Source organism: Cydia fagiglandana, chromosome 22, assembly GCF_963556715.1.
Source record: "Cydia fagiglandana chromosome 22, ilCydFagi1.1, whole genome shotgun sequence".
Taxonomy (NCBI): domain Eukaryota; kingdom Metazoa; phylum Arthropoda; class Insecta; order Lepidoptera; family Tortricidae; genus Cydia; species Cydia fagiglandana.
Genome location: NC_085953.1, coordinates 4,128,084 through 4,147,832, shown reverse-complemented (window position 1 = coordinate 4,147,832; position 19,749 = coordinate 4,128,084). Strand labels below are relative to the sequence as shown.

Sequence of the window (19,749 nt, the reverse complement as noted above, 5' to 3'; positions counted from 1 at the left end):
CCACGGGAAAAGGTACCTTATGGCGGTTGGCGCTTACGCTATTATTAACGCCACTCCAATATGATTGCGGTGCTATGCGACGTAAGCGCCAGCCGCCATAAGGTACCTTTTGCCGTAGAACGTCACATTTGTGCAACTGACACGATCTAGCCACTAGATTGGAATATCAGTCACTATAACTTGTGTATAAAATTAATTTAATTCCTAGTCATTTTTATCTGAAATCAATAATTTCGTAAATACGTGCCAATTCATTGTGTAAATTAAACCATCGTCTGCTACAGCCAAGATCAAAGATATCGATGCGGTCACGGTGCCAGAAAATATGTATTCAAACCTATATCTTGATTTAATTTGACATTATTGTTTAGAAATCTGGAACTCATAAGAAAAGCTAATCTTCAAATCGAGGGAAATATTATCAGGGCTGCCATCTTGGAATTCTTTTTTCAAGGTTTTTTTTATATTTTCGACATTTTGTTTGCATAGATATTTTTGATCTTGACTGTAAATTACGTATTTAGGTATGTATAATAATATACACTGTTACAATCGAAGTGTGAACGCTATAGTTAACGTCTGAAGTAATGTAATTTAAATGAGATTGTACCATAAATCGAATTTCATTAAAAAAATACGGACTATACCAGATTTTTATTACCTTAACCGCGTAAGGGCATCCGCGACGACGTGCGGGCGCACGCACGCGGGTGCCATTGTAGGGATAATCCGTCGGACGCGTCCGCGCCAGGTAGCAACGCTCATACTATTTTTCGTTAGCCCGCTACGCGCAACCGCGCCAGCTAGCGGATGCCCTTAAGGGCTCATATAGACGGTGCGAAACTCGCGAGTTATTCCCACTAGTTACCACAAAGTTATTACCAGTGGTAACTATTGGGAATTTTTTACCACCAAACCGAGTTGGAATTAATTTTTTTCAGTAAAAAAAAAAGTTGGAAAAAAATCCCAATAGTTGCCACTGGTAACAACTTGGTGGTAACTAGTGGGAATAACCCGAACTCGCATGCAAGTTTCATTACATTGCGTTATTTGATCGGTCGGCTGAATTGTAACCTCAATAGTCCACAATGTAACTAAAATCGCATGCGAGTTCGCGCGTCGTCTAAATCAGCCCTCAGGAATACTGAAGAAGAAAAACAACAGTTATAATTCCTAGAGTTTATTTAAGTCTTTTCTCGGCCGACCACTTTCTTATATCTAATGAGGTAAGAGGCTGCAGTTGCACCGCGGCTGGAACAAACAATAGTTTTCGTTATATCCTCCTAAGGCCCAAGGTCCTACCTATAGTACCTATTCTCATAGATCAATACTAGAGAAAGGGGCAAACTATTATGGCGCCGGCCATGGTATAGTTCTACCAACTACTGCCATGTCACATTGACAATATTTACGTGTTTAGTTTTCTTAAATAGTATATTTTAACACGTTCACTGTCCGTGCCCCGTATATGGGTCACGGCAAGCCTCTATTACAAAGCCGTAAGCTTAACCTTTTGAACGCTATACGGCGCATCCATTTGCCGTGCCACTGACGCCACGGAGGTAAAATTTAGTTTTGTGAATAAATAATGTCAACCTAAAAGTGGGGTGTTTTACAGTAGATTTTCATCAAAAAACGATCGACGTCAAATGCCGTCTTAGGCGTCGTTGTCACGATTTTGCGTTGACGTCAATTGCCGTCTGTGACGTTCAAAAGGTTAACAATACAGATTGGGACAGTGATCGTGTTAAAAATTATAAATATTAAAAAAAAACGGACAAGTGAGAGTCGGGCTCGCCCACCGAGGGTTCCGTACTTTTTTAGTATTTGTTGTTATAGCGGCAACAGAAATACATCATCTGTGAAAATTTCAACTGCCTAGCTATCACGGTTCATGAGATACAGCCTGGTGACAGACGGACGGACAGCGGAGTTTTAGGTACGGAACGGAACCCTAAAAGGGGGTTCAATAAAACCAGCCACTCACCTTCTGAAGTCAGCGTATGACGCATAACTTCACTATGAGCTCTCAGACTTTTTGTGGTGTTCCTCGTTCTCCTGCCAACACCTCCAGTAATATCTTCTACATCTGTCTCATCTATTGAATCTTCATCTATCCGTTCCTCATCTATCCTATAATCTTTATCTAAATCACTATCATCCATTTCACTTTCTAAATAGTCTATAACTTCTTGATCGATCTTATCTTTATCAAATCTAGATTTGTCTATTTCACTATCTTCTTCATCTTCCAGATTTTCTATCTCTAATCGGTCTTGTTCATATTCGCTTTCGGCCAAAAGTTCTTCGTCTAAAATCTCTATTTCCTCACTTACCACATCCTCTAAATTTATCACAGATTCGGATTGAGGATCCTTTAGGGGGTTAGAGACCTTGACCTTGGGGTTAGGGGGTTCGTTTTGTAATAATTGGAGTTTCAGCCCTTTGGGATTTTGTGGGAGCTTTAAGACGGATGCGCCTTTGGGCACGCTCTGGACCTTTTTGAGATTTAAGGTCATTTCTGATATGAGTTCACTAGGTTGGATTTTTTGGAGTATTATTGACCCTCCAAGATGACTAGGGAGATGTAATCTTATAGTATCGCTAGGCGTGACTTTTTTAAGAGGTTGTGACACTGTACAATCGCTAGGAATTATCTTTATACCAGAATGAGTTCTTGAACCATCGCTAGGTAGGCTCTTTATACCAGATTCGATTCTTGAACCATCGCTAGGTAGGCTCTTTATACCCAATTGAGTTCTTGAGCCATCGCTAGGTAGGCTCTTTATACCAGATTGAGTTCTTGAACCGTCGCTAGGTAGGCTCTTTATACCAGATTGGGTTCTTGAACCATCGCTAGGTAGGCTCTTTGTACCAGATTGGGTTCTTGAACCATCGCTAGGTAGGCTCTTTATACCAGATTGGGTTCTTGAACCATCGCTAGGTAGGCTCTTTATACCAGATTGAGTTCTTGAATCATCGCTAGATAGGCTCTTTATACCAGATTGAGTTTTTGAACCATCGCTAGGTAGGCTCTCTATACCAGATTGAGTTCTTGAACCATCACTAGGTAGGTTCTTTATAGCAGACAAAGTTATTGTACCATTGCTATATAGGATCTCTCTATCAGATTGTGATCCAGTGCGATCGCTAGATAGAATCTTTATACCAGATTGTGATCCTGGGCTATCGCTAGGTATCTTTATACGAGGTTTTAATTCTGTGATATATCCAGGTGTTAAATCTGTAAGGGTTTGTGACCCTTTCAAAATTATAGGTGGGGTCTTTAGTAGGGAACGTTGTTGGACGCCTTTTGTGGTGTTTAATTTGCCTGTTCGGTGGTTCATAAGCCTAGGACGCTTGAAAGGATGGCGATCGACTGTTTCCTCGTTTACACACTGCAAATTAAACAAAGAACTCAAATTAATATCTGTATTATATTGTAGTTCGATTGGTTTTCAGCAACAACGCGCCGACTACTGGCGCCTATGTTGCGTGACAATAGGGTAATTATACTGTATTTAAAATAAATTATTTTACACCATGCATGAAATAAAGCAGCAGATAATTATTAGAAAAACACAGATGGGAGTTATTTTTAAACACAAGTTCTATTTAATAAATCGGATAGAAATATAAAAAGTAGGTGAGTTGACCGTGACGTCACGATGTGTTTCATATAAATTCCATATTAGCAAATCATTTTGACAGTTCTATAAAAGTAACTGATTTGACTAGTAGGAAAATACCCTATTGTTAGGCAAAAATATAGGTAAATTCATGGTATAATAATATACTCCGCCTGGTACTCTCTTCCCGTCTTTTCTAGGTCACCTGACTGACATAAACCTACGTCATCATGCGACAGCGCTATATGATAATATGCGATAGCGCTATATAAAGCGGCCATGTTATTGTGACGTAGGCTTTTGTCACTCTGGGAAGAGAAGACCATGTTTTATTAGACTATGGGTAAATTAGTTTCTTTGGTGTATTCCCATTAGTCCGGGCGCACGTGACGTCCACCCTACACGAGGTGGGGACAAATGGGGATACACCGAACTAACGAATTGAATTCTATAGTAATTTAAATTGTATTTTTCTTATTTACTCGTAATGCATGTTAATTATAAGATGTAATGTTTTGAAAAGATGATGTTGAGATTTTGAAGAACGTGTGTTGCCATTGGTAAACGTACCTCAATGACTATATCTTCGGGTTGGAGCTCCACGGTCTCGGATTTAAGTTCTATGACTTCGGGAGATGATTCTCTCCTAAACTCCCCGGACTGTTGCCCAGAGGCCGGGTAGTGGGGTTCAGCGTCTAGTCGGGGCTCTAAGTCAAGCGGATCCTGCAGCAGGCTCGGGGGCAAGGGACGCTCCTCTGGCTCCGGTTTCACTTCCACTTTCACACTGCAAATGTACAGTGGCGTTCAAAAGTGCATGGATATAGTCCGTTTTTTTTAGCATTAGAAAGAACTTCGCAGATGTAAGTTTGTGGTTCCAAATCCGGCACTTTTAGCAGTAATAATTTGGAGTAAATTATATGTATTGCCCATGCTACATTAGATAATTCAATAATTATTAACAATTAAAGAGCCTGATAAAAACTGCATGCTTGCTTCTGTAGAGTTCTTTATAATGCTGAAAAAAACGAACTATAGATGTCGACCGTAATGCCTTAGTATTACGGTTGAAACGTGTCCATGCACTTTGAACACCAGTGTTTGTAGTTTTCAAATTTTTATTTTAAACCTTATTTTATAAGTAAACTAGAACGAATTTCGTTTGTTTTAAAAAGCAATGAAACAAATAAATGCTACTTTACTTGGTTCATGAAAGGTTATATACATATTATAATGTACATTTCGTCTCAGGAGGTTAAATGAAAATATATCAAGACAAAAAGGTATATACTTACTCCTTTTCATCGATTTCATACAATGTTAGTAGATTTTCTTTCAGCAGCTGATGTCGTATAGCTGCTAGCACTGCCCGCGTTTGTCTCTATAAAACGAAGCATTAATAGTTACATTTGGTAGTAAGCAACGAACTAGGGATATCCTTAAACTACGTCCAAGACCACCGGTGTCAGCAGTGGACGTCTTATGGCTGAGATGATGATAATGAAATGAACGAACTAGAATTAAAAATTATGAATTACTCGTTTTTTTTCTATTACCAGGCGTGGCTCACTCCGCGATTTCGTCGCGGCGCAACAAGTAGGTACATCCGTCCCACACCAATTTTGGTGGCTAGCCATAGGCCGCGCGTGACGCTTGCGCCACCTAGCGGTCATATCAATCCTAATCGTAACAGACGCGTTTTGTTAGAGAGTGAATCTTCTGTACCTAGTACTATTATTTATTCTGTGCCTCTGGCAATGATACTCACAAGAGTGGCGCCCTCTGGCGCGCGCAGCACGTAGTGTGTGCTATGCGGCGCGCAGCCTGCGCACGCAACGCACAGTGGGCCGCACGCGCATTGCACGCACCAGAACAAGAACCTGTATACGGCAAAAAGAAAAATATAGGTATATAAAAAATTAAATTTTAACATTAATTGGGTGTATTCCCATTTGTCCCCGTTATACATGAGGCGGCGACCGGGGACAGATAGGAATGATAAATAATGCACCTATTCCCATCTGTTCCGGACACATGGGAATACACCATTTATTGTACATAACACCCGCAAAAGACTAGAGATCTTCAAACTTCTGTGCTGGAAGTTAAGATCAGATACGTCTTTTCAGTGCAAATCAATGAATCTTGAGATTAGGTTGCCGGGTGAAACCGGACTCTGAACATTAGGTACCTATAGTTCGTTTTTTTCAGCATTACAAAGAAGGTAAAGAATCTTGACGTGACTTTTTATTAAAAAATATTGATAAATGTTTAAAAAAAATAGTTTATATTACTTATGAATGTAAAAGATCGTATATGATTTATAATTTTAACATATTTGCTGCCATGACTTATTTTTCAATGGTGATTTTTAATAAAAAGACATGTCAAGATCGCTTACCTTCGTTCTAATGCTAAAAAAGCGAACTTAGGATTACACTCACCCTTCAATAACAACTGCACAATCCTGACATAGATACTCGACTTGGTCCGGAACTACTACAAAAAAAACATATCCAAACCTTGACGTCCAAAAATTCGATTTAAGGGGCCCACTGATTAACAGTCCGCCGGACGGTATCGGCCTGTCAGTTGTTCGGAACTGTCAAATGTCAATTTTGTTCTAACTGACAGGCCGATACCGTCCGGCGGACTGTTAATCAGTGGGCCCCTTTAGATTCCTCACGTCGTGGGCTATCAGAATATACCCCATGTATGTTAGCCGATTTTTCGTAGTTTTCGAGTTATGATTTTCTTTTACTTTTGTTATGAAATTCCGGGTTTCCCACACAGGGTGACAGGGTTACCAGTGAGGTTTTGGGATTATACTGAGCAACTTTTACTATGGGATCAACCCCGAAATCGCCAAAAAAAATTTACCCTCCCATAGAAAACGGACCAGCAACAAATGAAACAGTCAAATTTTTTTTTCGCGATTTCGCTCACGACGACGTGAGGAATCTAAAAAAAAATTTTGACGTCAAGGTTTGGACCACTCTGTATGTATCAAACAATTTTGAGAAAAACGACTGTAGGTACTTCAATCACTTTTTTTTACAAGCTTTAACAATTTAACATGCAATGTACAGTCACCTGCAATAATATGTTTCTCTTCGAACGCCGCAAAAATATGTGACACGCTCTTATGGCTGTACAAATAAGATCGTGTCAGATATTTTTGCGGCCTTCGTTGTGTAACATATTATTGCAGGACTGTACGAGTATGTATGTCCGCGTCAAACCTTGAATTTTTTTTTTTAGGATCACCAACAGACAATACATCAAGAATTAATAAGAAACCGGGCAAGTGCGAGTCGGACTCGCGCAAGAAGGGTTCCGTACCACAATGCAAAAAAAAAAAACAAAAAAAAAGCAAAAAAAAAAACGGTCACCCATCCAAGTACTGACCACTCCCGACGTTGCTTAACTTTGGTCAAAAATCACGTTTGTTGTATGGGAGCCCCCTTTTAAATCTTTATTTTATTCTGTTTTGTATTTGTTGTTATAGCGGCAACAGAAATACATAATCTGTGAAAATTTCAACTGTCTAGCTATCACGGTTCGTGAGATACAGCCTGGTGACAGACGGACGGACGGACGGACGGACGGACGGACGGACGGACGGACAGCGAAGTCTTAGTAATAGGGTCCCGTTTTACCCTTTGTTACTATTTTCTAGGCTAGGACTCTAGGAGGCTCACGGGCCGCCTGTTGCCGACCGCTGGTATAGCCTCTAGCCGCCCATACCTCAAACCTTGCCAAGCAAAACTAAATTTTATTTTGTTAAAACAAAGTTCAAATTAGAATGGAACAGGAGACCTTTTTATAGGTCTCTGGGCGGCTAGAGGCTATTGTGGGTCCAAAATCAACATTCAGGGTATAGCAAGTTATACTAGCAATCGCAAGGAGATTAATCTTAGTGTAATTACTATACCTGTCTCGATCAACTCAGCTTTTTGCCATGAGAAAATTTTCTCTCCTTCTGTTTCATTACTGTCATTAGTCTCAGGAATGTTCTCGGATATCTCTGAAAAATAATACGATTTGTTTAAAAACAATATAGGGTACATCGCCAATTACTAGCCACCCCCCAATTACTGGCCACTTAATTTGATTTCTATTTATAGGTGAACAAAGTTCATTTTAGTATATAAGGTACGAAAATCCAATTATTAGCCAGTTTTCAATTACTGGCCACCTATTCCAAAAATGAATTCTATTTACAGATAAATAAAACTCATTTTCAGTATAAGGAAAATGGCCAGTAACTGAAATTTATCCACAACCCACTCGTTCAATAACTGGCCGCCTCTTACAAAAATGAGTTCTATTCACCTATACACAGAATTCATTTTAGTATAGGTGGCCAGTAATTGAAAACTGGCTAATAATTGGCGATGTACCCTACTAACTGAAAAAGGAACTTATATATTGGGTACCTAAGTAGTTAAAATTTGTTGTCTACATTTCTGTAAGAATTTTTTTTACAAAAACCAGCGAAGGGATTTTGCTTAATATATTAAGTATTTCTTACGTACCTATAACCAGACCAAATGCCTGATATAGTAAGTACATAGTGCATAGAGGGGAGGTAAGTAAAATATTGGAAACGAGGGTGTTAATTCACGACAGCCGCACTCGTAAATAATAATAGTCGTTAGCTTGTTCTGACTCTAATGAGTCCTCAAGGCTTTTTTCTCATTGACGTATAATATCTAAGGACGGGCGTTACGCGTTACGGGCACTAAAAATGGTACTAGTTCAGCGGTGTTACTCACGAATTCCAGCCAATAGTGCAGTCTAACGCAACTAGTTGCGACCAATAGCGCGCGTAATGCGAACTCATCAACCAATCGCGCGCGTGATGCGAACTCATCAACCAATCGCGTTGCAGCTGTGTCACACCGCTGTACTGGCCCCTGTCTTGCCTCATTATTATTGCGCGTAAAGCCAGTCCCTAGATATCTATGTCAATTAGGGATGTACCGACTAGTCGCCGACTAGTCGGGAAAGCCGACTATCCGGCCACATTTGTAGTCGGCGATTAGTCGGCGACTAGTCGGCAAAAATGACCGATTAGTCGGCACTTTATTAGTGAGAGAAAAACAGAAAAAAAGAAATCAACAGTCAATATTTACCATATGATATATGTCTATTTTACTAAAATATCTCTTCAGGATGCATACAAAAACTTTTGTTCATATAATTGACCGTTTGATCGTTATCGTATGCAGGTGGGCTGGTGTTTTCCTCTACAGGGGGGGGGTTTAAATTCTACTAACAGAATTGAAATCGAGTGGCCAATACCACTAGATTCCAAATTTCGATCGCTCGTATTTCAAAAAATTGCATTTCGCCGTTTTCCACCGATTTTCGAGTGACGAAATCTAGCGATCGAAATTCAAAAATCGACCCCCAGGTCGATCTCAACTGATTCTCGTGTAATTTCATGGCCAAGTTCGATAGTTAAATGATTTTATTATTATTCAGTTTTTTTTAACGGTGGAGAAATGGGGAACTGTTCATGTTATTGCAAAGCTTAGAGACTTAGTTAGGGCACGTTGTTCGTAATGATGCTGACCACAGGGGATAGGTTCTTAACTGGCGACTACGTACGGAAAATAGAGCTTTGGAAACACCTCCTATAAGCTGTACTGACAGTCTGCTCAGGATCGCAAATAAAAGAAAGACAGAAATTGAACGAAGATTCTTGTAATAGGTCTTTGAACCTGTAGAGAATACCTTTTAGCTAATATGATGAATAGCGCAACCAAAGGAGCAAAACTATTGTTCTTCACCTGAACTATATCACCATATAGACTTATTTAAATCATATAAAACTGTAAATCAGTATGTACCTACTATTGTGTGCCCTTACAGGGTGTCATGACATGAACTGGCCTTTTAATTTGTAACACTTAATTGTGTACATCACAATGCAATATTGAATAAATTACTAAATGACTAAACTTATACGAAACTAATGATCTGGCCGACTAGCCGACTAGTCGGCCGACTAATCGGCCATTCGAGCGCCGATTAGTCGGCTAGTCGGCCAAATCAATAGTCGGTACATCACTAATGTCAATGTTTTTTCTTGGATTTTGGACACGCACGGCATACCTGGTGGGATAGGCGAGGGTGGCAGGTCTTCATTGTCAGAAGGGTGTGCCTCTATCAGGTCGTTCAGTTCACCGATCTCGGCGGCTAAATCAAGCTTTAACTGGTGGCGCTCCTCTGTTGGCTGCAAATCTGTTGACGAAAACGTTTCATTATCTATCCTCTAGCCGCCCAGAGACCTATAAAAAGGTCTCCTGTTCCATTCTAATTTGAACTTTGTGTTGACAAAATAAAATTTCACTTTGCTTGGTAAGGCTAGAGGCTATAGAGGCTATACCAGCGGTCGGCAACAGGCGGCCCGTGAGCCTCCCTGGCTCTTTTGTATGTAATATTGACAAACGACAATGTCTGATAAAGTCATAAATATTAACAAAGTGCTGCCCGCGTCAACTTCGTTAACTACTATGTGGCCCTTGGCAGCTCAAAGGTTGCCGACCGCTGATCTATACGGTTCCATCCATGCTGGCGGGGACGGATGGGAAGCAGAACTATTGATAACATTTCCAAAAGATATGAATTGGAAGTACGAGGAAAGGAAAACCGAGGAAAAGGTGGATGGACTGTGTGAGAGATTATATGAAAGGAACGCAAGTGAATGATGAAATAACGGGCGACAGAGAGGTGTGGAAGAAAAAGACATGCTGCGCCGACCCCAATGGGACAAGGGCAAGAGAATTATGATTAATTGGATTAACCATTTCAGTAAACGATTCAAAATGTTTTACACCCACTTTTTCAGAAGAAAGAGGCGAAGTTAAAACTTTCCATGTGAAGCACAGACAAAACATCCTCCAGACTGAGCATAGTCGCGCTCCCCCCTCTGCCACGCATACGGTAATTTTCCTCCATGTTCGAGTCGAAAGTGTCTTTGTGTGACGTCCGTGTCTTTGAACGGACCAATCACGGCACGGGAAGTGACTTCACTCTTCGCTCACCTCGTTCCGCGCACCCCTGCATTTTTGGCATCATCGGTTGCATAAAATAATTGCTCTAAACTCAGTCTAGAGGATTCCTAGTCTATGATGTGAAGTCAACCCTACGCGCCTATTTTTTTTTAATTTGCCGCCTTTTTCTACTGACAAAGTGGGTGAGGCAGTTTTATATATCGGATCTCTATTTGGAAAACTGAGGGCCTACCGCGAACCTCGTTCGACATGTTGTCTCCCTGTCACACTTAAGTACGAAAGTACTTAACCAGTTCAGATATGATGGTCGTATTTGTCTACTTGACAGCGTGATAAAACGGTGTCCGTCTCTTTCTATCCCGCAGAGTTAAAAAGTGACAGTTGTTTTATCACGTGGATAAATGTGGATAATGCGATCCATAATAGGCTTGCAGGAAAGTACTGTTCCAGGGTGGCAGTTCCTTTTAGCGCGTTGTTTCATCCGCTACTATAATCCTTTACCTACACGGCGGAAAGAATTTGATAACTCGAGATATAAAATTGAAGAAATATGAACTTAAAAAAATAGAAGTACGTAAGGCCAGGCGTGGCTCACTCTGGGCTCACTCCACTCCGCTATTTCGTCGCGTCGCAACAAGTAGCTACCAGTATATCCGTCCCACACCAATTTTGGTGGTTAGCCATTAGCCGCGCGTGGCGCTTGCGCCACCTAGCGGTCATATCTGTCCTAATCGTAACAGACGCGTTTTGTTAGAGAGTGAATCTTCTGTACCTAGTACTATTATTTACCTATTCTGTGGTAAGGCTCAAATTTCTTCAATTTTGTGACTCGCGCTGTCAACTTTTCCCCGCCTTGTACGGAATTATATTCCGACTGTACTTTACCGACTTACCTATTGGCTGTTGAGGTGCGTTATCTGTATTGCTATGCCAATGTTCGGAACGGGTTTCCGCTTCTTGTGAATTTGGCGCAGACTCAATACTTTTACTGTTTCTGTTATCTGCGGACAACAGATGAGTTTCTTTTATTTTTTTGCCATTTTTATATATTCTGACCTTTTTGCCACTTTTGTGTTATTTCTAGTCAGGATCGCGAGCCCTTTTTATCCTTATAGGAGACCAAGTGTCCTAAATTTTCCATAAATTTTTCAAACTTTCCTTTTTGTTACCGCCATACAAAGTATATGGGGAAATGGTAACACAATAGGAAAAAAACTCTGAGACATTATTTTATCCCATTAGGATCGAAAGAGCTCGACGAGATTCTGAGTAGACATAGACACAAAAGTGGCAACAAAGGTCACAATATATAAAAAAGGCAAAAAATTTATAAGTTTTTGTCAAAAATTTCATTTTTGGTACAAGCTTTTATCGCTGACTGTACTTTTCTCACGACAGACAACTAATACTCATCGAGACAATTCTAAAAACCCCTAACACAATTAGGTTGCGTTGTTTCATCACAGAGTTCCTATGGCCACCTCCTGTCTCCATCATCAAATCAGTTCGAAAGTACCATATTATTGTATTGTCATCAGAACTACATACAGCTGCCAATTTTCATAACGCTACGGTCCTTGGAAGATGGTTAAATTAGTTACCTTAGATTCCATTACATAGTTAGTTACATACAGGTCGACGTTCCTATGGCCACCTCCTGTCTCCATCATCAGATCAGTTCGACAGTACCATATTATTGTATTGTCATCAGAACTACATACAGCTGCCAATTTTCATGACGCTATGATCGTTGGAAGATGGTTAAATTAGTTACCTTAGATTCCATTACATAGTTAGTTACATACAGGTCGACCTAATAAAAGCTTGTTAAAAAATAAACGCTCATAATCTGAGTGATTATAGGTAATATCGTCTTATTGCAAACCATGATGATACAACATTGGTGGACCAGACAAAAGACATAAGATCCACCGATGTACTTATAGTCAACAGTGCGGGCGATGGTACAATATGTAACAATGGAAAAAGATCACATGGGACCCTGGTAGGGTATGGTGATTATCTTTGAAACTACATTAAGTATCTAAATATAATATTTAGTACAGATAATCAGATTTTTACTTGCAACAAATGGCGTGTAATTTTAGATATTGACGGCTAAGAGTAAACAGTTCTAATAAGTCCCGAGTTTCTTTTAAAAGGACAATATCAAATCGAATTTTGAACTATAACGGAATGAAATAAGATTCCAAACACAAAACTGCAAAATAACCTGTGGGTCCTAGGACGTTAGATATTTTAAATTGAGTAGGTACAGTATCACTGACCCTAGTTTCGTACAAAAACAAAAAGTGTTCGATCGCAACTTTTTATTACGATACGATTACGTATCAGAAGTGGTTTTTGATCGCAACCAGTTTCGAAGATCACCGAATATATTTTCGATCGCATCATCTGGTTACGAAGCTCCGGTTACGTACGCGGGTTTTTTCCTTTTTTTATTACATAAGTAAAACAATTTAGTAACTGTTAAATACTAATTTATTTAACAAAAGTACATTATTCACAAACTTACATACCTATATATAAAGTAGGAACAGCATTGTGGGTCAGTCGTCTAGTATTAGTCAAGTATTTTGTTTCGAAATGGATATGGCAGATCCTCCGACGTTTGTATACAAAGTGGGGGTCTAGTGATAAAACCTCGGGCCCAGCTGCTTGTGCCCAAAGAAGATATTTTTCCGTCTTTATAGGATTTGGGAATACATGTAATATTACTCCATTGTCAGACCCTGAAAATGATTATGATTAGATAAGTCTGGCCTTTGACAGTAAATCTAAACAACATTACAGTTAACCAGTCTGACCAGTTGATCTCTATTTTGATACAAAATAAAACATATTTGGGACAAGCTGTTATAGCTGCTTGTACTTTTCTTTCCACGCTGAAAATGATTATGATTAGATAAGTCTGGCCTTTTACAGTAAATCTAAAGAACATTACAGTTGACCAGTCTGACCAGTTGAACTCTATTTGAATACAAAAAAAAACATATTTGGGACAAGCTTTTATAGCTGCTTGTACTTTTCTTTCCACGCTGAAAATGATTATGATTACATAAGTCTGGCCTTTTACAGTAAATCTAAACAATATTACAGTTAACCAGTCTGATCAGTTGAACTCTATTTTGATACAAAAAAAAAACATTTTTGGGACAAGCTTTTACAGCTGCTTGTACTTTTCTTTCCACGGGCAATTACTCATTGAAACAATTCTAAAAACCCCAAACAAAATCTGTCTCTGAATGTCAATTTACTAGTGATTTTCGTTTACTTAGCAAGTACCGTAGAATGACACTTTAGGTATATGTATATGAAAAGGGATCTTATTGTCAATGGCGCTTACGCCGCACAGCGTCGCGCGGCATCGTATTTATATCGGAGCATCGTTAATAATGGCGTAAGCGCCATCGACAATAAGGTCCCTTTTCATAGATAACATCACAATTAGAAGTGTGCATTAACGTATAATATCTAAGGACGGGCTTACGGGCACTAAAAATAGTACTAGTTCAGCGGCGGTGTTGCTCACGAATTCCAGCCAATCGTGCAGTCTAACGCAACTAGTTGCGACCAATAGCGCGCGTAATGCGAACTCATCAACCAATCGCGCGCGTGACGCGAACTCATCAACCAATCGCGCGCGTGATGCGAACTCATCAACCAATCGCGTTGACCGCGTTGTACCGGTGTCACACCGCTGTACAGTCGCCATCAGATATATCGGAGCGGCCGAGGCGACTGTACGAGCCCCGATGCACGTTTTCGTCTAGTGAGACCATTTTTTGCGGTTCTCGCGTTTGTTCAAAAATAATGTTTTTGTTAAAAAATAACTAATATTTAATGCTTATACTAATGTAATTTAATTTTATATGGCAATACTCTGCAATAACTAAATCCAAATACAAGAAATGCCGTTTGTACTGAAAGAAAAAAAATAATGATTTTTTATTTTTTTATTGACGGGTAGGATTACAACCTCGGAGTAATTAACAATGGAGCCGCCATTAACAGGCGTTCCCCTCTGTCGAAAATAGGCGGCCGATGGTCAACCTCATGTCAACCATATGTATGGACTGACGTTTATCTGACATGACGTACCTATACATTTGATGTGCCCCCCTCCCGCAAAAAACGGCAGACTATTTTGTACCGAAAATTTTAGACATGGCGTCTCCGTTGGTTATATCCTCCAAGATTACAACATATGTGAAAAGGGCTGTTACTATAGTTCGTTTTTTTTAGCATTAGAAAGAACTTGCAAGAAGGTAAGTGATCTAGACATGTCTTTTAATTGAAAAACGCTTTTTAAAAACCAGAAACTATTACTTATGAAGTTATGAAAGCATAAGAATATAAATGATCGTATTAGATTCATAATTGTTACATATTTGCCGTAACTTATTTTTTAAACGTGTTTTTCAATTAAAAGACACATCAAGATTGTTTACCTTTTTTTCTAATGCTAAAAAAAACGAGGTACAGGGAAAGCAATAGGGCTCTGCCAATGTACTGACAATTTTGTTTCGAGCCCATGCATGCAGCAGTGCTGTAGGAGAGGACAATATGATTTGGACGACGTTTTTGAAAAGTCCTTTTTTTCAGCAAATAAAGTCTCATGCAATTTTATTCAAATTTACGATCAAAATAAACTACATTAAACATTGCTATTATGGTTCCCATTACTGGGTCATTTAATGTTCATGTGTAAAATTTATTAAAATAAACAAAATTGTTGCGTGGAACTAGACGAAATAATTTGCATCGGGGCTCGTACTGAGCGGCTACCGCGAAAACCGAAATTCGCAAATTGCGGGGATCTTTCTCTTTTACTCCAATGAAGGCGTAATTAGAGTGACAGAGAAAAATCCCCGCAATTTGCGAACTTCGATTTTTGCGGTTATAGCCCTGGCCCCTGTCACGCCTCATTATTATTGCCCGTAAAGCCAGTCCCTAGATATCTATGTCAATGGAAGTGTGTTATCTATCTAGCTAGACTTAAAAACAAAGAGTTATACTTACGGGATGAATAACAACCCGGTACGCAACACGCTTTCTCAGTCATTATCTTCTTCGGGCACCGTCCGCCAAGCGCAAGGCAAATTGTCAGGAAAACTTACGAAAAGGAACAAATAATCAGAGGGGCTACCGCAAAAACCGAAATCGCAAATTGCGGGGGTCTTTCTCTTTTACTCCAATGAAGGCGTATTTAGAGTGAAAGAGAAAAATGCCCGCAATTTGCGAATTTCGATTTTCGCGGTTATAGCCCAGAAATAAGCCGGTAAAATAATCAGAGACGCGTTTTATAAGGTGTCAAGTTACAAATCCAGACAATCTAGTATCATAGGAAAAATGCCACTAACTGTAGCAAAAATGCTTATCAGTCAAGGTTTTCGGATGCAGCGCCATCTATTGATAGTTTACTGCAACTTTTCACACTAAGATATGTCCAATGTAATATGGACCCTATGGCACAACAATGTCAACAATTAAATCATGCAAGTGTGCAATTTGGCTAAATTGTGTATCTTACCTTTTAAATGTAGTGTTGGAATTGCAATATCGCTGAGTCTTCCGCTTCGATTAATATATTTTTCCTTAAAGTGAATATGACACACTTTTCGGTACTTATGAATAAATTGGTTATCCAAAGATAACACATCTCCACCAACAGAGTAAATCCATGTCCGAAACCGGTCAGCCTCATTAATTGGACAGGGAAATTTGTGAAGAATTACATTATCTAATCCTGAAAAAAAGAAAAATATATATTTTTTACAATATCACTAGTACAGATTTAAGTAGGTACACTAACAAAATGAGCGTTGGATGTTCATTGAATAAGTTAAAAAAAGTTTTTGGTCTAGTTGTAAATATGTATTTGTATAATATTTTTAATATGTTATTAATAAATTGAATCATTTAAAGTTAATAAAATACCTATGAGACATACGTTAATTTAAGGTAAGAAATGATAAAAACCTAGACTTGATCTTGTGTTCTTTAACCATGATGAAAAAAATCCTTTGAAGGTTCTTAATAGGGAAATACCTCTACTTTATAGGGTAAGTGCGTCAGTTTTCCGTCCGGTGTCAGTTTCCATCCACTTGACGGATTGGTAAATAACACATTTGATTTATAATTTGCTACTTGCGAAATATAATTTTTATGTGGATAGTTAAATTGTTTAGATATTAAGGGTGCAATAAGTCCAAATTTGTGCAGCAATGAAGTATTATACTCAAATTTCGTCAAGTGGACGGAAACTGACACCGGACGAAAACTAGCACAATGACCCTACAACTTATTTGGAAAAATGTCCAGACTGTATAAATACTGATAGTGTTCTATTAAAGATATACATATAATCTAGGATTGATTACATGTCACTAAAATACCATGCAGTGCTAATAAATCATGAAAATTTTTCCAAAGTTATATTCGAAAAGGTCAAGATGTATTGCACATGAAGTAGACCTTAATAGGGACATAGTTCCATATTTATATTTCAGGGTTAAGTATTATTTCTCCACAGTTGAAAATGAAAAATACTTATTAATAATTTAATACTTACGCGTTTTACCGCAATTAGGTACACAACACATCGCACTGTTTCGAACCATTGTCACAAATAACCAATCCGAGCAGCAAATCAGTGTCCGTTGAGCACACTGGGTATATTCACATAACACAGATTTATCGGAGTCCAGGGCTGTGCTTGACAGACGTTGTATAAAATCACAAGAGAATTGTTTCAGAGCACTTTCAAGAGTTTCAAGCATTGAGGAATGATCAAGGGCAACAATGGTGCGAAAACGTCATTCTGATCCACATTTGTTGACGTTTTTGCACATAAAGCAGGAGCTTTGTGTGTCTATATATTTTATATTAAGTCAGTGCTTTAAGGTCTTGTATTTTTACCAACATATTTTTTAAGTTTCCAATGTTTTGTGATAAATTGCTCATTTTCTATCTATTTAACTAGATTTAGTCATAAAATTCAACATGTGTCAACAACCCTATTGGTGTCAAAATAAGCAATAAAGTTGTTTAATATCGCTTACCTTGTAGAAGAGTGGCCAATGTGTTTGCATTAAAACGATTTCTATGTCCAACTGTAAAATGAAGATCACAGACCTTTCTCGCCTGGCCTGGCAGACCTGGGCCTCATATGGACGCAAACTTTAAATGAAACCGCTATGGGGACTTGTTTGAATTTGGAAAGACATGCAGTGCGGCACTAAACCGGAAAAACAATTTTTGTTTTTTAAGTGAATTTATACTTTTACAAACTTTTTATTTTCTCAAAACTGTTTAAATTTGATAATCAAGTCTTAAACTGTTGAATAATCTAAACCGTAAAATTATTCAACGACTTGATTATGTATTGAATCTTGCAAGTTGACCCACTTCCCAACTTTTGATCAAGCTGAATATTTTCAATTTTGCATACATATTTATGTCGGGTGACAATGCAATATTATGGTACCATCAAGCAGATCTGATGATGGAGACAGGAGGTGGCCAACTGGCCATAGGAACTCTGTGGTAAAACAATGCAACCTAATTGTGTTTGAGGTTTTTAGAATTGTCTCGATTCGTATCAATTGCCTGCTGAAACCAACTAAGTTAGGTTAGAAGACACGAATGTTATATTGGTTAATATTTATCTACAATTCTACATACAGGTATGACACCTTTTCTCTTTGATATAAAACTCCACAAATAACATTCGAGAAAGATAATTCATTATTTATTTACCTTTCGGTCTCCATCCTAACATACAAAGATGAGTTGGGGCATTATAAGAAATTAATTACACTCACAGCACAAAATCGACTTCGATTACTTCAAAGGTTTCAAGATTTACAGTATTTACACTTTTTACACCCCAAAACGGTGGAATAAAAAGTTTGTCTCGTCTATAATAAAATAACAAGTTGATAACAAGCCTGAAAAACAAACAACAAATACAACAATACAATTACCACAGAATATGACAATGACAGATCCTATGCGACCTTATGACATCTGTCATCGAGGGATTTTGAGTGTTGAGTAGTTGAGTTGCTTTTTAGGGTTCCGTACCCAAAGGGTAAAACGCTCGGAGTAATTAACAATGGAGCCGCCATTAACAGGCATTCCCCTCTGTCAAAAATAGGCGGCCAATGGTCAACCATATGTATGGACTGACGTTTATATGACATGACGTACCTATACATTTGATGTGCCCCTCCCCCGCAAAAAACGGCAGACTATTTTGTACCGAAAATTTTAGCAATGGCGTCTCCGTTGTTAATTACTCCGAGGGTAAAACGGGATATTGTTGTATTGACGTTTATTGAATAAAAGACTTGTTACATTTAAAAAAAAACGGGACCCTATTACTAAGACTTCGCTGTCCGTCCGTCCATCCGTCCGTCTGTCACCAGGCTGTATCTCACGAACCGTGATAGCTAGACAGTTGAAATTTTATTTTTTCACAGATGATGTATTTCTGTTGCCGCTATAACAACAAATACTAAAAACAGAATAAAATAAAGATTTAAATGGGGCTCCCATACAACAAACGTGATTTTTGACCAAAGTTAAGCACGTCGGGAGTGGTCAGAGGGCTTACCGCGAACCACGTTCGACGTGTTGCCTCTCTATCGCACTTGTAAATTTGTCCGTAAGGTTGACAGGGAGGCAACACTTCGAACGTGGTTCGCGGTAGGCCCTCTGTACTTGGATGGGTGGCCGTTTTTTTTTTTGCATTGTGGTACGGAACCCTTCGTGCGCGAGTCCGACTCGCACTTGCCCGGTTTTTTAATGAACAGGTGTCAACTTTAAGCGTAAATTTTTGAATGGACATCTTATTGCAAACAAAAAGCTTATAATTGCCTTGTAGGCCAAGCAATAAGAAGTTATAGAGGGAAATGCTAGGAACACAATTTTTGACTCCGTAGCTCTGTTTGGACTAGTTAGGAGGTGAACATATCAAAAGTCCCCGGCCGTAGCCCCGGTGCTGGGGGGTAGGTGGGGGAAAGAAGGTCTCATTTTTCGGGTTTTCACTTATATGGGTCGATCAACTATTT

General features: G+C 39.0%; 1 protein-coding gene across 6 annotated transcripts; it reads right to left on the bottom strand.

Annotated features, from left to right (window-relative positions):
* Nucleotides 1-1,164: 1,164 nt before the first annotated feature.
* Nucleotides 1,165-18,687, bottom strand: LOC134675549 (uncharacterized). Of its 6 annotated transcripts, XM_063533819.1 has the most exons (15): nt 18,434-18,687; nt 17,737-17,912; nt 17,247-17,384; nt 16,206-16,421; nt 15,695-15,787; nt 13,192-13,404; nt 11,545-11,652; nt 9,750-9,878; nt 7,561-7,653; nt 6,071-6,125; nt 5,395-5,506; nt 4,922-5,007; nt 4,200-4,413; nt 1,988-3,398; nt 1,165-1,251 (listed from the first exon to the last, which is right to left on the bottom strand). In XM_063533819.1, exons 3-15 carry the CDS (start codon nt 17,293-17,295, stop codon nt 1,181-1,183), a joined length of 2,850 nt encoding a protein of 949 aa, XP_063389889.1. In that variant the 5' UTR covers nt 17,296-17,384; nt 17,737-17,912; nt 18,434-18,687; the 3' UTR covers nt 1,165-1,180. The 6 variants fall into 6 exon arrangements, with proteins under 6 accessions (XP_063389889.1, XP_063389887.1, XP_063389888.1 ...); XM_063533817.1 differs by having other exon boundaries at nt 17,247-17,912; XM_063533818.1 differs by having other exon boundaries at nt 17,247-17,912; nt 18,499-18,687.
* Nucleotides 18,688-19,749: the final 1,062 nt, after the last annotated feature.